Source organism: Sus scrofa, chromosome 3 (assembly GCF_054392235.1).
Source record: "Sus scrofa isolate SSC_HxYL_T2T_F1_AM1 chromosome 3, Sscrofa_HxYL_maternal_Yorkshire_Landrace_v2.0, whole genome shotgun sequence".
Lineage (NCBI taxonomy): Eukaryota > Metazoa > Chordata > Mammalia > Artiodactyla > Suidae > Sus > Sus scrofa.
In genome coordinates this window covers 119072759-119087695 of record NC_139385.1, presented here as the reverse complement: position 1 = coordinate 119087695, position 14937 = coordinate 119072759, and the positions used below count along the sequence as shown (strand labels likewise).

Sequence of the window (14937 nt, the reverse complement as noted above, 5' to 3'; positions counted from 1 at the left end):
CAGGCTCGCCAGGCATACTATTTTTAAAAAGAGAAAACATAATTTTCATTCCCATTGGGTGGAGGTGAATTAAAGGCTCTGTTCTAACAAACAATCGCAGTGGTGACAGCTGGAGCAGGGAAATGGGGAGCTAAATGTGTCCCCCCAACAGCATGAAGTCAGCCTCTCAGTGCCTTTGTTGGGGATTCCAGATGCCAGCGAAGCAGTGGTCACCTCTTAACTTCTTGTTCACTCGTACCACATTTTTTTTCAGTTGTTCCTCTCTTGTTCAGCCTGTGTACTAGATGTATGAAATTAGCTGGTTATCTCAAACTTTGAAAATAAAACTTTGGATCATGTGGGATAAAAGATGTATATATGCTATGAAATAGCCATTCGTCAGCACTCTTCAGCAATTTAGTTATTTCTGTTGTAACTTCTAGGCAGAAGAAATCCTCAGGCAAGAGCTGGAGAAACGAGAAACGCCAAGTCTATACTGCTTGCTTGGCGATGTCCTCCGAGATCACTCTTACTATGACCAGGCCTGGGAACTCTCTCGGCACCGCAGTGCTCGCGCCCAGCGCTCCAAAGGCCTCCTCCATCTGCGAAGCAAGGAGTTCAAAGAATGCGTGGAGTGCTTCGAACGCTCCGTGAAGATTAATCCCATGCAGGTCGGACCACTCATAAAGCCTCATCTGCTCTCAGCACTTGCTTCTCTTTGATTTTGGTTCTTGCTGAATGGGTACCCGCTTTCTGTCCTAAGGACCAGTGAGCTCATCTCAGAGCTAAGAACCTGGTCTCTTATGTCCTTGCTTGTCACTGAGAGGGGCAGGTTGGTTTTCTCTTCTTCATTTTCTCTTGTGCTTCTGTTATTCCGTTTTCTGTTTCATTTGGTTATTTCTTTCTGTTAACTGTCCTTGATGCACATACAGCTATTAAAATTAGGTTCCATTTTGAGCCAATATGCCAGGAAGGAAGGGAATGAGGGTCAAAATTATAGACAGTATAGCCTGAAGTAATTACTGAAGTCATTAATGAAAGAAAAACCTTTACATAAGAAGGGTAACATATAGAATGAGTAGTTGATCATTTTAGGGAAAAAAAAAGTATCTATTTACATATACACAAATATTTAAATGTTTGAAAAAATAATACAAAAAGAGTATGGATCTTTAAAATAAGTGACAAGATAAATTCACAGGAGGGGACCTAATTTTGAAGGAAAGGAGATCAACTTATTTTGTATTTAATGATATCAGATTCATAAGATGATTTTATTCCCAGAAATGGTCATTTAAATAAATTTTTTTAAGCTTTTTTTTTTTTTGCTTTTTAGGGCCATACTCGAGGCATATGGAAGTTCCCAGGCTAGGGGTGGAATTGGAGCTACAGTTGCAGGCCTACACCATAGCCACAGCAACAGGGGATCCGAGCTGCTTCTCTGTGACCTACACCACAGCATACAGCAACCCTGTGGATCCCTGACCCACTGAGTGACGACAGGGATCAAACTGGCATCCTCATGGATAATAGTTGGGTACATTGCTACTGCACCACAATGGGAACTTCTAAAAATTTAAAAAAAATTATTTATTTTTTAATCTTTCTAGGGCTGCACCTGCAGCATATGGAAGTTCCTGGGTTAGGGGTTGAATTGGAGCTGCAGCTGCCAGCCTACACCATAGCCACAGAAGTCCCAAGCTGCATCTGCAGCCTATATACCATAGCTTGTGGCAACGCCAGATCCTTAACCTACTGAGTGAGGCCAGGGGTTGAACCTGCATTCTCATGGATATTAGTCCGGTTCTTAACCTGCTAAGCCACAATGGGAACTCATTTTTTTTTTTTTTTTTTTTTTTATATTTTTAGGGCTGAACCTTCGGCATATGGAGGTTCCCAGGGTAGGGGTCCAATTGGAACTATAGCCACCGGTCTATACCACAGCCATAGCAACGCAGGATCCAAGCCTCATCTTTGACCTGTACCACAGCTCATGGCAACGCTGGATCCTTAACCCACTGAGCGAGAACAGGGATTGAACCCATATCCTCATGGATGCCAGTCGGGTTCATTAACTGCTGAGCCACTGTGGGAACTCCCCTAGTCATTTTTTTTTTTTTGTCTTTTGTCCTTTTAGAGCCATACCCTAAAGGACAAAACGTTCCCAGGCATATGGAGGTTCCCAGGCTAGGGGTCCAATTGGAGCTGTTGCTGCCGGCCTACACCACAGCCACAGCAATGCCAGATCCGGGCCGCATCTGTGACCTATGCTGGATCCTTAACCCACTGAGCGAGGCCAGGGATCGAACCCGCAACCTCATGGTTCCTAGTTGGATTTGTTTCCGCCGTGCCATGACGGGAACTCCCATTTCTTTTTCGTAATCAAACTTTTTTTTATGACTGCTTCCCCAATCACCAAAGTCACACAGAGCTGTCAACTGTACTTCTGACAAGGGTGCATGCTGACTTGGTATAATTCTAGTTATGATACTAATTTATAATCAGCTATGAATGTTTCCTGAGCACTTACTATGAGCCAGGTACCTTATCAGGCATTTTTCCAGTATTTGAACCTAGACAGTCTGACACCAGAACCTGCACCCTTTTTTTTTTTTTTTTTAAATTGTGGTTAAAAAGCACATAACACAGAATTTCCATCTTAACCATTCTAAGTATACTGTTCAGTAGTGTTAAAGACATTAACTTTGTTGTGCGACCAAAGTCATCCATCTCTTACGAGTTTTTTCATCCAGCAAAACTGGAACTCTGTACCCATTAAATAATAGCTCTCTATTCCTCCCCCCGCCCCTGGACAAAAGCCCCAACTCTAGTCCCTAACAACCACTGTATTTTCTGTCTGAGGAATTTGCTCGTGTAAGTACCTCATATGAGTGGAAACATGCGGTATTTGTTCTTTTGTGACTGGCGTATTTCACTTAGCATGTCCTCAGGGCTCTGGCAGTGGGGCAGTGGGGGAGAGGGGAAGGGGTGCACTACTAACATCTGGTGGGTAGAGACTGCGGATGCTGCTAAACACCCCATGATGCTCAGCACAGCCTTCCATGGCAAAGAATTACGTGGCCAAAAATGTCAGTAGTGCCAGGGTTGAAGAACCCTGTACTAACTTAACAGTCGACTCTCTCTCTCTCTTTTTTTTTTTTGGAAAATAGAACTCTGTATTGGGAGTTCTCGTCGTGGCGCAGTGGTTAATGAATCTGACTAGGAACCATGAGGTTGCGGGTTCGGCCCCTGGCCTTCCTCAGTGGGTTAACGATTCGGCGTTGCCGTGAGCTGTGGTGTAGGTTGCAGACACGGCTCGGATCCTGCGTTGCTGTGGCTCTGGCATAGGCTGGTGGCTACAGCTCCGATTCGACCCCTAGCCTGGGAACCTCCATGTGCCGTGGGAGCGGCCCAAGAAATAGCAAAAAGACATAAAAAAAAAAAGAACTCCGTATTGTGTTACTACAATTCTACTCTTATGAAAAACTGTATCATATCCTTGTAGCCTCTGCTTAGTTTACCCAACTACAGTTGCCATAGGGAGTAGCAAAAAGAGACTTCCTCCCTTAGGCTCCATTGTCTAGGTTAAATCAATGCCCAATACCCCACACACAGGAATTATTTTCTCAATCACACAGCCTCTTCTCACCATCCGGCCTTATTTTCCTCTTGCCTCGCTGGCTTCTTCTTGGTCTGATTTGTTGGTTCCTAGGGCTTAGTCTTTGGTCTGTCTCTCTTTTACACTCCCTCGATTTCATCTAGTCCCATAGCTTCAGATACCATCTGTGTGCTGACACCTCCCAGAAGTTTATTTTCAGTCCTGTCTTCTCTGAACCCTAGATAACTGTATCCAACTGCGTCGCAAGGGTCCGCATTTGTTATTCTAACTTTCCAATATCTGATGTACTCTTCCTCCCTTCCTAAAAGCTTTTGCCCCCAGGGCCATCCCCACCCCTATAAAATGCAGCCCATCTGGTCTTGGTGTCATCCTTGATTCCTTTCCGCCTCATACCTCACATCTAATCTGTCAGCAAACCCTAGGGCTCTCTTCGAAATACATCCAGAATCGGGCAACTGCTTGCCACCTGCCACCATTCTGGTCAAATCCCCATCATCTCTCACCCAGTTAATATATTACCTCCTTACTGGCCTTCCTGCCCCGGTCCCTGTTACTGTCTGCCTCTTCTCACTGAACATTCACGTGGGTCCTTCTACACGCGAGTCAAATGTGTCGCTCTTCTGCTCCTCTGCTGTGATCCTAACCATTGATCCTGACTGGTGCTCCTGGCTTGCCCAAGCCCAGCTCCTGTTGCCTCTCTCCCCCTCGTCCCCCCATTCTTCCCCTCGCTCACCCACATGGCCTCTTTGTTCTTCCCTGAATATCCAAGTGCATTTCTGCGTCTGGCTTTTAGCACTGCTGTTCCTCTGCCTGGAATGTTCTTCGAGATATCTGCATACCTTGTTCTATCACCTCATTCTTATCTGGGCTCAGATGTAACTTTCTCAGAAAGGCCTTCCATGATTATTCTATTTAAAATCGTACCGCCACTTTCCACCCTACCTTATACTTCTTGTTTTCCTTTCCTACTTAATTTTTTTCCATAGCACTTAGCATCTTCTAATATTATATATAGCTTACATAAAAAGAAAATCTGTTTCTCCTCTACTACAATGTAAGTCCCATGATGGCAGAAATTTTTATCTGTCTGGTTCATTTACATTTCCCTAGTGACTACAACAGTGCCTAGCACATTTTGGGTCTTTAAAAAATAATTTTTGAATGAGTGAATAAATAATATCATCTCTTCAACCAATTATTCATTCAAATGTATATTAATTGTCTGCTGTGCATGTAGCACTGAACCAGAGGAGGAGTCAGTGGCAGCAGGTCCCTAGATGGCCTGGTTTGTACCCTCTGTTACTATCTAGGGAATGGGACTCAGGACTAGCCAACAGTACAAGGCATCAAGGAAATTCCCAGAGAGTAATTTGTAACAGATTAGTTTTATAGAGGCCAAAGAGAGCATTTCTGCCTTTGGAAGATAGTGAGGAGAAGATGGTCAATTTGACTCTAAGGGATGCATGATACGTGGATAGCCAAGGCAGGGAGAGGACAGTGGTGAGGGCTTTCCAGGCAGGTGGCTGGTATGAGCTCAGTCCCAGAAACACAAGGGGAAGGCGGGTGTGTGTGTGTGGAACATAGCATTGGTGAATAGGCTAGTTTTTTTAAGAGTGAAAGGGATTGGCGAAGTCCCAGTGGGAAAGCTTTGCTGGAGCCAGATTATGGGAGGTCTTGAATGTAAAGCTGAACGCTTTGATGTTTTATTTAGCAAATAGTGAGCCGTTGAAGGGTTGATCTGTGTTTGGCTTTGTTTCCAAGGAAGGAATGTCGTGTGCATGGAGGTGATTTAGGAATATTACTTTGGCAGCACCATGGCCATGGGAGATTCTGGATGTAGGCAGGCTTAGGAGACTGTAGCAGTAGTCTAGCAGGACAGTTACCAGTGTGGGAGGAGGCGACGGGAAAAGAGAGATGGAATAAGGGAATTTGCAAGGGAGGACTTAACAGGGCTTGATGATCTCATTATATAATTTTGAATTAATTGCTTAGACCAAGAAATGACAATCGCTCAAAGCAGCGTCACGGTACAAACAGATGTTATTTGAAGCTATTTTGCAGTTTGTCATATGGATTCAATTCAAGCAGGCTGCAAGCCATGCCAAAATATGCAGGCATTTGATGCTCCAGTTGTACAGAACCACTACAAGATGCAAACTTGAACCCCGTAGACTTATTGTAACTTGCGATCCAAGTTTCAACTGTCTCTGAGGAAGGAGAGTTCCTACATGCCATTGTCTCCTGTAAGTCTTGGAATGAAAGGAAAATAGAAACACAGTATAAAAAAAATTCCACCCCCCCTTTTCCAGACATATCTAACCAATTAGATTTCATAACAAAATTCAGGCAAAATGAGAGTGATATTTGAGTGGCTTTTGTGCATTGTAATGGCTTCCTGAAATCAAATTGGTATAAAAATAGGAGTGTTTGAGTTTTAGGTCTAAACCAAGGAATGGTCTAAAAACTAAATGCGTTGTCTTTGGTGCATTTGCTAGAGAACCAGAAGACCTATTTAACGTGCATTTGTGCTCTTGAGGTTGCTAGCTGTCACCCACTTACACTTTCCCGTTTCACTTTCTTAAGTAACTTCTGAAACTGCCAAAATTCAGCCTTAGACTTTGGGGGTTTGTGGGCTGTTGGAATATAAAGAAAGCGGGAGGAAATGGTCACCAAACCTCCCAAGCAGGATTTCATAGACTCAGGACCAGAATTAAAACATAAATCCTTACGTCTACTCTTAGGTGGTTATTTATTATTCTCATTGCCCCTTATGTTTATGAAAAAAGTAAAAACAAATTGCTCAGATATCAAACTAGTTATGTGTAGCCCTGAAAAAGGAAAATGTCACTTCCTATCACTTTTCTACCCCTCCCTCGACACACATACTGTATTCTTTTCCTTATATCGAGTTCGCCCTTACCTCCTTTAAAATTTTTAATTTTCTTTAAGTTTCCCCCTCAATTAACTGGTCACTCACCCTCGTGAGTTTATATTACTGGCATATATATGTGTGTGTGTGTGTATATATATATATGTGTATAATTTGGAGATTATATCTGTGTGTGTGTGGGGGGGGGGGTAATCTCCAAAGACCTATGTTTAGGCAGAAGGGCTATAGGAATTGAAAGGAGGTAAGGGCCACTGTGGACTGATGGAACCAGAGATGGGATGGAGTTAGCGGAGATGGTTGCTGATTGATGGGAAGTGAGTAGATGTGCCGGAATGGAACTGGCTTCACAGGTAGGAGGAGCATGAAGAAAGACAAAGATTTGCGAGTTCACTCAGCATCAGTGGCCCTCCCAGTTTATGCCTGTTATCCTGATAACCCATCCAGTTTAACATTTGTCCCAGATTTTAAATTTGTAAATGAAGTGCTCTTATTAATAGTTAACATCAAAAGAGGTTGGAATGGGTTTTCACCGACATCCACTTTGTATTTCCATCTTCTGCCATGGCCTTGTTTAATGCTGTGTTTAATGCATTTGCAATGGATGGAGCTCCTACTTTATGTACTAAAATCTGGAAGAGGGCCAGTAGGTGCCTGTCTCTTTCCTCCCAGCCCTTTCCAGATGCAACTTAACTAATATGGGCCTTTGAAAGAGAGTGTGCGGGATGCTTGCTGCTAAAACCAGCTGTGTGTGCTGCTCTGAGTGGCTGAGGATGGCCAGCCTCTTCAGGTCTTGGGTGGTAGTAGAAGAATTGTTTGAGCCAGTGTCTCTGTAAGCCCCTTGGTATATATCAGATGTTGGTGCCAAGCCGCAGCCCTGGGACACGCATGACGTTGCCTGGCTACCAGTTGGCAGGATTAGTGGGAAATGTGGGGAGTTGTAAGCTAGATGTATGGGGAGTGGAGGCAGAGCGATCCTGCCAGAAATAAAAGCACATGAAGGACTGTCTGAATTCTCTTGCTACAGGGATTGGGTCACTTATTGAAGGGTCTAAATGTACCACTATTTCCATATTATATTACTTAGTAACTTTCTGTATAGTTTATAATAAACCCTTTTGGCAGTAATCATCTCCAGAAAGCAAACACATTTTAAAAGTGTGTTTTTAGAGAACAATTAAGAACTCAGTTTTCACTTGTCAAGAGAGTGAATGTGTAACTTGAACAAAATGTGGTTGCTATTTACATTCCACCTCAGGAGCCGTAATCATATCACTAATCACATGAAAACCAGAAGACTCAAGTCTTCTGGAGAAACATTAGCATATATGTGTATATATATATATATATATATATGGAGCATTTGCGAAGATAATGATGTATTATGCAGCTGTAGGAGGTATATTTTCATGTCATTCTGTGAGATTGCACTTTTTATCTAGTGCAAAGGAAAACAAGCAGAATTTGTTTAGAAAATTAGTCGATACCGCATTTTCTTGTGCATGTATAAAAAGTGAGATCATAGTTGTTAATGTGCTAGCTCTTTTAGCAAAAGTTCACTAACGGTTGAATTTGCCGGTTTTATATTAGTGACATCAGATGCTTCAAGTACAAAACGCATTAATCTGGTTCTTATAATGGTTTAATTTTTTTCACCTAATTAGTGGATTCAGAATAAAATTTTTGGAAATTTACTCTAATGCCATTGTAAATTCAGTTAAAAAGTTAAACATTGAAGGTAACAGTATATGTCTTTTAGTGATGATGATAAGGATACAGATTTCGGCGGAGCATGGCAACATGGTAAAAAGAATGCTCTTTCTGCATTAAGAGAACCAGTGGAGCAGAAATGTACTTGGAATTGGTTGTAATAGTAGACATAATGTGTTCCAAACAAGCTTCCACCAGTGGAAATAAAAACTAGCTGTTGTCAATTTCAGATGTTTTCGTACACACTGTTTGGGTAGTTGAATTTCAGAATTCTTGTGATGTCTGATGTGATAGTGTCTGATATTGAATTGAAATTCCTCTGATGTGGACTGTGGAATATGCTTTCTCTTTTTGCTATCATTTAATGGACTTTAAAAAAAAAAATGTTTGTAATTTTGAAGTTTTTTGTTTTTTTGGCTGTACCTGTAGCATACAGAGGTCCCCGGGCCAGGAACCACAGCAGCGACAACCTGATCTACTTCCATGGCAACACCAGGTCCTTAACACGCCACACCACAAGGGAATTCCTGAAGTTTTCTTATAAATCAATTTAAGTGTCCTGTAATGATGGGAGCTTTTTTTAAACAAAGAAGTCTTTTGCATTTTAGCTATGTTGTGTTCAAAATTATTTGGAAATCTTTTATGTATTCAATTAATGGAGTTCAAAAAACTTTCAGCCTTTAAATCTTCTAGCAAGTTTTAATTATTGAAAGCAAACTTTCAAACAGGAAGACATCGAAATTTATCTTGAAGAGGAACAATGAGAGTTCAAATGATGTACAGGATTTAAAATATATAATTACACTTGTGACTATCCCTGTTGTATTAGTTTGCTAAGGGCTGCCATAACAAAATACTATGGACTGGGTGGTTTAAATGACTGTGGAAATGAATTTTTTCCCAGTTCTGGAAGCCAGAAGTCCAGGGTCAGGGTGCCTGCAGGCTTGATTTCTGGTGAGGTCTCTTCCTGGCTTTTAGATGGCTGCCTTCTCACTGTTTCCTCACCTGGCCTTTTCTCTGTGTGCATATAGAGGGACCTCTGGTATCTTTTCTTCTTCAAAAGACATTAGTCCTGGAGTTCTTATTGTGGCGCAGTGGTTAACGAATCTGACTAGGAACCATGAGGTTGCGGGTTCGGTCCCTGGCCTTGCTCAGTGGGTTAAGGACCCGGCGTTGCCGTGAGCTGTGGTGTAGGTTGCAGATGCGGCTCAGATCCCGCATTGCTATGGCTCTGGTGTAGGCTGGTGGTTACGGCTCCGATTCGACCCCTAGCCTGGGAACCTCCATATGCCGCAGGAGCGGCCCAAGAAAAGGCAAAAAGACAAAAAAAAGAAAAGACATTAGTTCTATTGGATTAGGGCCCACCATTATGGCATCATTGAACCTTAATTATCTCCCTAAATGCCATATCTCCAGATTTAGTCACATTGGGAGTTGGGCTTCAACGTACAAATTTTGAGAGGGATAGAGTTCTGTCTGTAGCGTCTGCCTAGGAGAAATCTTTTAACTTTTCATTACAAAAATTTCCTGGAAATCAACTATAATGGAAAAAATAAAAATCATTAAAAAAGTTTCAATTATATCAACTACAGTAGCAAAAAGAAAGTACTATCGTATTTAAAACACTGATAATAATTTGCCAGAAGCTTTTGACAGAGCTTTTGATTTTACTTGAATAATTTATATTCTGTTTTAGAATAGAAATAGAATGTAATTGAGAAGGCCTATACTTTATCATTGTCTAAGTTTGGTGACACAGAGAATCATAGAGACAACTTGTTTGATGAGTTTTGTCCCTTTAAAAGTATTTGTTGATGGAGTTCTCGTCGTGGATCAGAGGAAACGAGTGCGGCCCTAAAAAGACACACACACACGCAAGTATTTGTTGAAATAAGGTACTTTATTATTATAATTTTTTGTCTTTTTTTCTAGGATTGCTTCCCTCGGCATATGGAGGTTCCCAGGCTAGGTGTCGAATTGGAGCCATAGCCACTGGCCTACACCAGAGCCACAGCAACGCAGGATCCGAGCCGCGTCTGCAACCTGCACTACAGCTCACGGCAACGCCGGATTCTTAACCCACTGAGCAAGGTCAGGGATCGAACTCGCAACCTCATGGTTCCTGGTCGGATTCATTAACCACTGACCCACAATGGGAACTCCAGAAATAAGGTACTTTAAATGGAGGCCAAAAGGCAATACCTAAGAAAAATATTTATAAGCTTTAATATTAACAAAACTAGAATTAAGAATATCCTCTGTAGCAGAAGTTGCTCTGAGCTTACCAGTTATCTCAATACATTAAAAAAATTTCCCAGCTTTTGAGATATAATTGACATCTAACATTGTGTCAGCCTAAAGTGTACCATGAGATTGTATACATGATGAAATTTGGTACATGTATATATTGTGAAATGATTACCTCATTAGCATTAGTTAACCCTTCTCTCACCTTACATAATTATCTTATAGGTCCCCTGATACAGTAAAACCAACTTGATGATCAATAGTTTATTGGTCAGTAAATAAGGTCATGTTAGGGTCATGTAATTTTAATTAAATTTTAATGCCTTGTTTCGCTTTCCAATATGTTGCAGTTTTGCAGAGCATTGGTGGTATGGTGGTGAGCTTAGCTGCCTTCCCAAGATGTTGAAGTTCGAATGTACATTGTGTGGTTGCCTAACTAAGCATTATCGAGATCCTGCTCGTGAATCAGATGAGGATGTGGGAATGAATTAGGCTGTCTCAACCTATCAGCAGAGAGCAGAGAGTTTCCACTGGGAAATGGTATGGACAGAACTAGTTTGTGAAGGGCCTTAAGTGCCCTTCTTCAGGTTTAGCTAAAGCTGTAGATGTGGACGTCTCTTGTGGTTTTCAATAAAAGAGCGAATGACAGAAGTGATAGTCTAGGAAGTTTAAATATGGAATGAATGTTAGAGATAAGTGATCAGTGGCTTTAGCAGAGAGGTTGGAAAGATAGAACAGGTTGAAAACTTTCCGGGACTTATTCACTGGATTGCAGAATTGAGGGAGAGTTTGGAGTCCTAGAGCATGCCAGTTTTATCAGAAAGGAAACGTCCCTATGGGCAGATACAGAGAATTCAGGAGAAAGGGAAAATATCTTTGGTAGGGAAGAGGATATGATTTTGAGTGTTGAATGTGAAGAGGTCATAGTCCCTTGGGCATAAAGGCCTTAAGCCCAGTAGGGAGGCCAGGAATCGAGCTTGCAGGTTGGGGCTTTTCTGTGGAAGTAAGGTGAAGCCATGCAGAGGAATGAATCCTTTATAGAAAACTGTTCTGGAAGAGAACACCAGGCCATATTTTGAATTTTGGGCATCTCCAGGAGTTGGAGGAAGGATCTGAGCTGAGTCTGCGACCTACACCACAGCTCATGGCAATGCCAGAGCGAGGCCAGGGATCAAACCCATGTCCTCATGGATACTAGCTGGGTTCGTTACCACTGAGGCACAACGGGAACTCCAAGACCAGAGTTTTAGAGGAAGCAAGGCAGCCCTTCCCGGACCCTGCTCTGTGTAAGACCAGATTTTATGATGCAGTACTCTGCTAGAATTGCTAATTATCCTGAGAGCTTGCATTCTTCCTTGATTGGTAGGGGTTAACTTTATCTTCCATTTCACTTTTTGAAAGAAGAAAGTGTTTTTGTTTGCCGTTGAGCTGCAGAGTTGCCATTGTGTGCTTGTGTTACTGTGGTGGGGAAGTCAAGGAGAATGGAGCTTACATTCCAGTGGAGAATGAACATATGCGAATAATATGTAGAGAAAAAAGACAGTCTTTCTTTTTTGTTCTTCCTCTCTCATATTGGTAAGCAATAAAAAATGAAACTCTTACGGTCTAGCTTGCATAACTGCCAAGAAATATGAGCACCGTGATAACATCTGGGCTGTAGCTGGGCCTGAGGGGTAGTGGGGAGGCAGAACTCTGCTGCATAGACGGGGCCCTGAATCCTCGTGCTCCCAAGGTAAATCTCTTCATCTTTCCGAGCTTCAGTTTCCTCATTTGTGAAGTGGAGATGTAATCCCTATCTCAGTTTGCTGCTGGGAAAATCAGAGCCAGTGTATATAAAGTGTCTAGGATATTTCTTGGCCCGCTTAGGGTCTCAGAAGTCATGGATTTTTCTGTCCTGCCTATTGCAGGGAGGTAGTGGTGTGGTGGAAAAATCATTGTTACTCCATTATCTGTAGCCTAAAAAGAGGAAGATATATTGAACAGGAGAGTCTCATGCAGATGATGTATAAACACCTGGGTTATCTCACATTGTGAATTCTCTGGAAGGCGTGGGCATGTAGAAGAACCAGTAGTAACCAAATCTAGGACGTGAATAAGAGGAGGCCACTCAGCAGTTAATAGGCTTCCTAGTGAAAGAAAAAAGCATAAAATTTAGTTGCCCCTCTCGTTTAAAGGAAGACACTGAAATAGAGGAAACTTTGAGAGAGAGAAGCTGACAGCTTAAGACGTGTGTTTCCTTAGGGAGGAGAACTTAGTGTTCAGTAAATGAGAAATTTGGTTGCGAAAGGGTTGGTAGTACACATTTTTAAAAAATATGAGCACGAAGCATCCCTTCAGGAAAAGCTACTACCAAAACAGCATTGATATCTCTCTTGGTTTTGGCTTGGGTCATTTCCTGTATAATGAAGACACATTCAAAAACTTATCTGCATTTGGGGTCATGGGAATGACTCAGGGATGTGGAAGGGAGAGCATGGAGAGTGTAGCTTTTAGTTATAATGTGTGATACTGTATCATATGGGACCTCAGAAAAATTCAGTAAATCCTATAAGGAAAATAAATGAAAAGAGTGAAGCTACTGATAATTATTATTTGGATTCCCTTAATTTCTTTCTTTTTTTTTTTTATTGAAGTATAGTTGATTTACAGTGTTGTGAAGCTATTCTGCAGAAACCTTGGGAAGGAAGCCAATTTGAGTAGTAAGCTCATAATTTAAGGAAGAAAAGTGTAACAAACAAAGGGCATCTTGCAGAGGTGCTTTAAATACCCTTGTAAAAAATAACTTTGTAAAAGTAATCCATGCCCATTGTCCAGTGGTGCTTAATCCTCAGAGGAGCATGCTGTTTAACCTCTTTTTGTTGTTGTTGTTGTTTTTTTGGCCACCCTGAGGCGTATGGAGTTCCCGGGCCAGGGATCAGATCCGAGCTGCAGTTGCGACCCAAACTGCAGCTGTGGCAACACTGGATCCTTTACCCACTGTGCTAGGCATTGAACCTGCCTTCCAGTGCTCCCAAGACACTGCCAATCCTGTTGTGCCCCAGCAGGAACTCCTTAACTTCTGTTTTAATTATTGAGGTTTACTAAGTATTGTAGTCACTTTCTTCATCACATGGATTGCACAACAGGAACCAGGAACCATTGTGTGGCTTTAGGCAAATCACTTCTTCTTAGGCCTTTTTCCTCTCAGCTTCTTTTCAGTGATTTCTAAGGCCTCTGGTTGAATTGATTTCCTCCTAGTTGGTCAAACTTGCTGTTCTATTTGCATCATCAGTATATTTGTTTTACCGCTAGATGGCACCAATGTACCTTTGAACCCTGTCACCTCTGAGTTTTAAAAATCTGGGGTCTGAAGGGGCCCTGGAAGTTTTGCTTAATCCACTGTCAGTTAAATGACTGGGCAACTGAGACTCAGGTTAAGTGACATGACCAAGGTCATATGGTTCCTCAGAACCTCTTGAATCAGTCTTCTTTCCCTCTCTTCCACTGTTTCTCTAGGGAGCTTTGTGAGGGTAATTTAATGAGAGATCATGTTCTCAACTATCCCAGCTTTTCGATAATAGTTTTAAAATAACTTAAAACTATTCTTTAAGTACATGTATCATCACATGCATTTCCGTATTGGCTCCTTTAGAGGAAAAAGCTTAGACTACCGCCTTCTAAAGATCACTGCCCTGCCTATAGCCAGCCTGCCTTCACAGTTTGCCCTGGAAATAAGCTGCACAGAAATCTCAACCAGAGCCCCTCTGTCAGATGATTACCTTTCTCCATTCTTGCCCAGTCCCTTGGTAAGAGGTTTGCCTTTCAGCTCTTTCCTCCAGCTAAGTGTGGGCATCCACTCTTCTGCTTTGTCTTTGTCCACTTGCCTAATCAGGAGAGGTGCGTGGGAGGAGGGAGGAGTAGCTAACGCCCAGCTTCTTTAAAAAATCAATCTCCCAGGTTTTCCCATGTGTACTAGAGTCTTGCCTGCCCCTCACCCGCCCCCCACCAGTCTCTCTCCTGACTTGGCCATGAGTCATGGCTATGTGTGGGCAGAAGGTGAGCGGGAGGCAGCATGGGCCTTTGGAGAGATGGGCTCTAGAGTCCCACTGACCAGGCCTCCAATCTCTTTTCTATCCCTGACTGACTCTGTGGTCCATGGTCACGTCTTCAATGAGGGTAATATTTACTACCTTGCAAGGCTGTTGTGGGGAGTGGATGAGGTGATGTGTGGAAAACTCAGGCTATCAGCGCTTGGCACGCATAGTACATGCTCACTAAGGGCTAATTATTCTGGCTGCTGTCATATGAAGAGGAACAAGAGGGACTATAGTATATGAATGTTGGAGCCCATGGGAAGCTCTCTACTAGAGGAGCTAGTTTTTTTAATGGAGAAAAAAAGGGAGACATGTCGATAGGCCAGGATCTATGCCAGTGCCTTGGAGAAATAGTGTAGAACCATGCTGCCCAGTACGGGAGCCACATGCAGTTAAGCACTTAAAATGTGGCTGGTCAAATT

General features: G+C 42.4%; 1 protein-coding gene across 4 annotated transcripts in view; it reads left to right on the top strand.

Annotated features, from left to right (window-relative positions):
* Nucleotides 1–14937, top strand: part of TTC27 (tetratricopeptide repeat domain 27) — a 177001-nt gene that overhangs the window by 126425 nt on the left and 35639 nt on the right. For all 4 annotated transcript variants that reach the window (XR_014842314.1, XR_014842315.1, XR_014842316.1 and 1 more), the window contains exon 13: nucleotides 423–650. Coding sequence is in view for 1 of the 4 variants with exons in the window: in XM_021087655.2 (XP_020943314.2) it covers nucleotides 423–650 (228 nt within the window). In the remaining 3 variants the exon portion in view is untranslated. The remainder of the gene's footprint in view (nucleotides 1–422; nucleotides 651–14937) is intronic.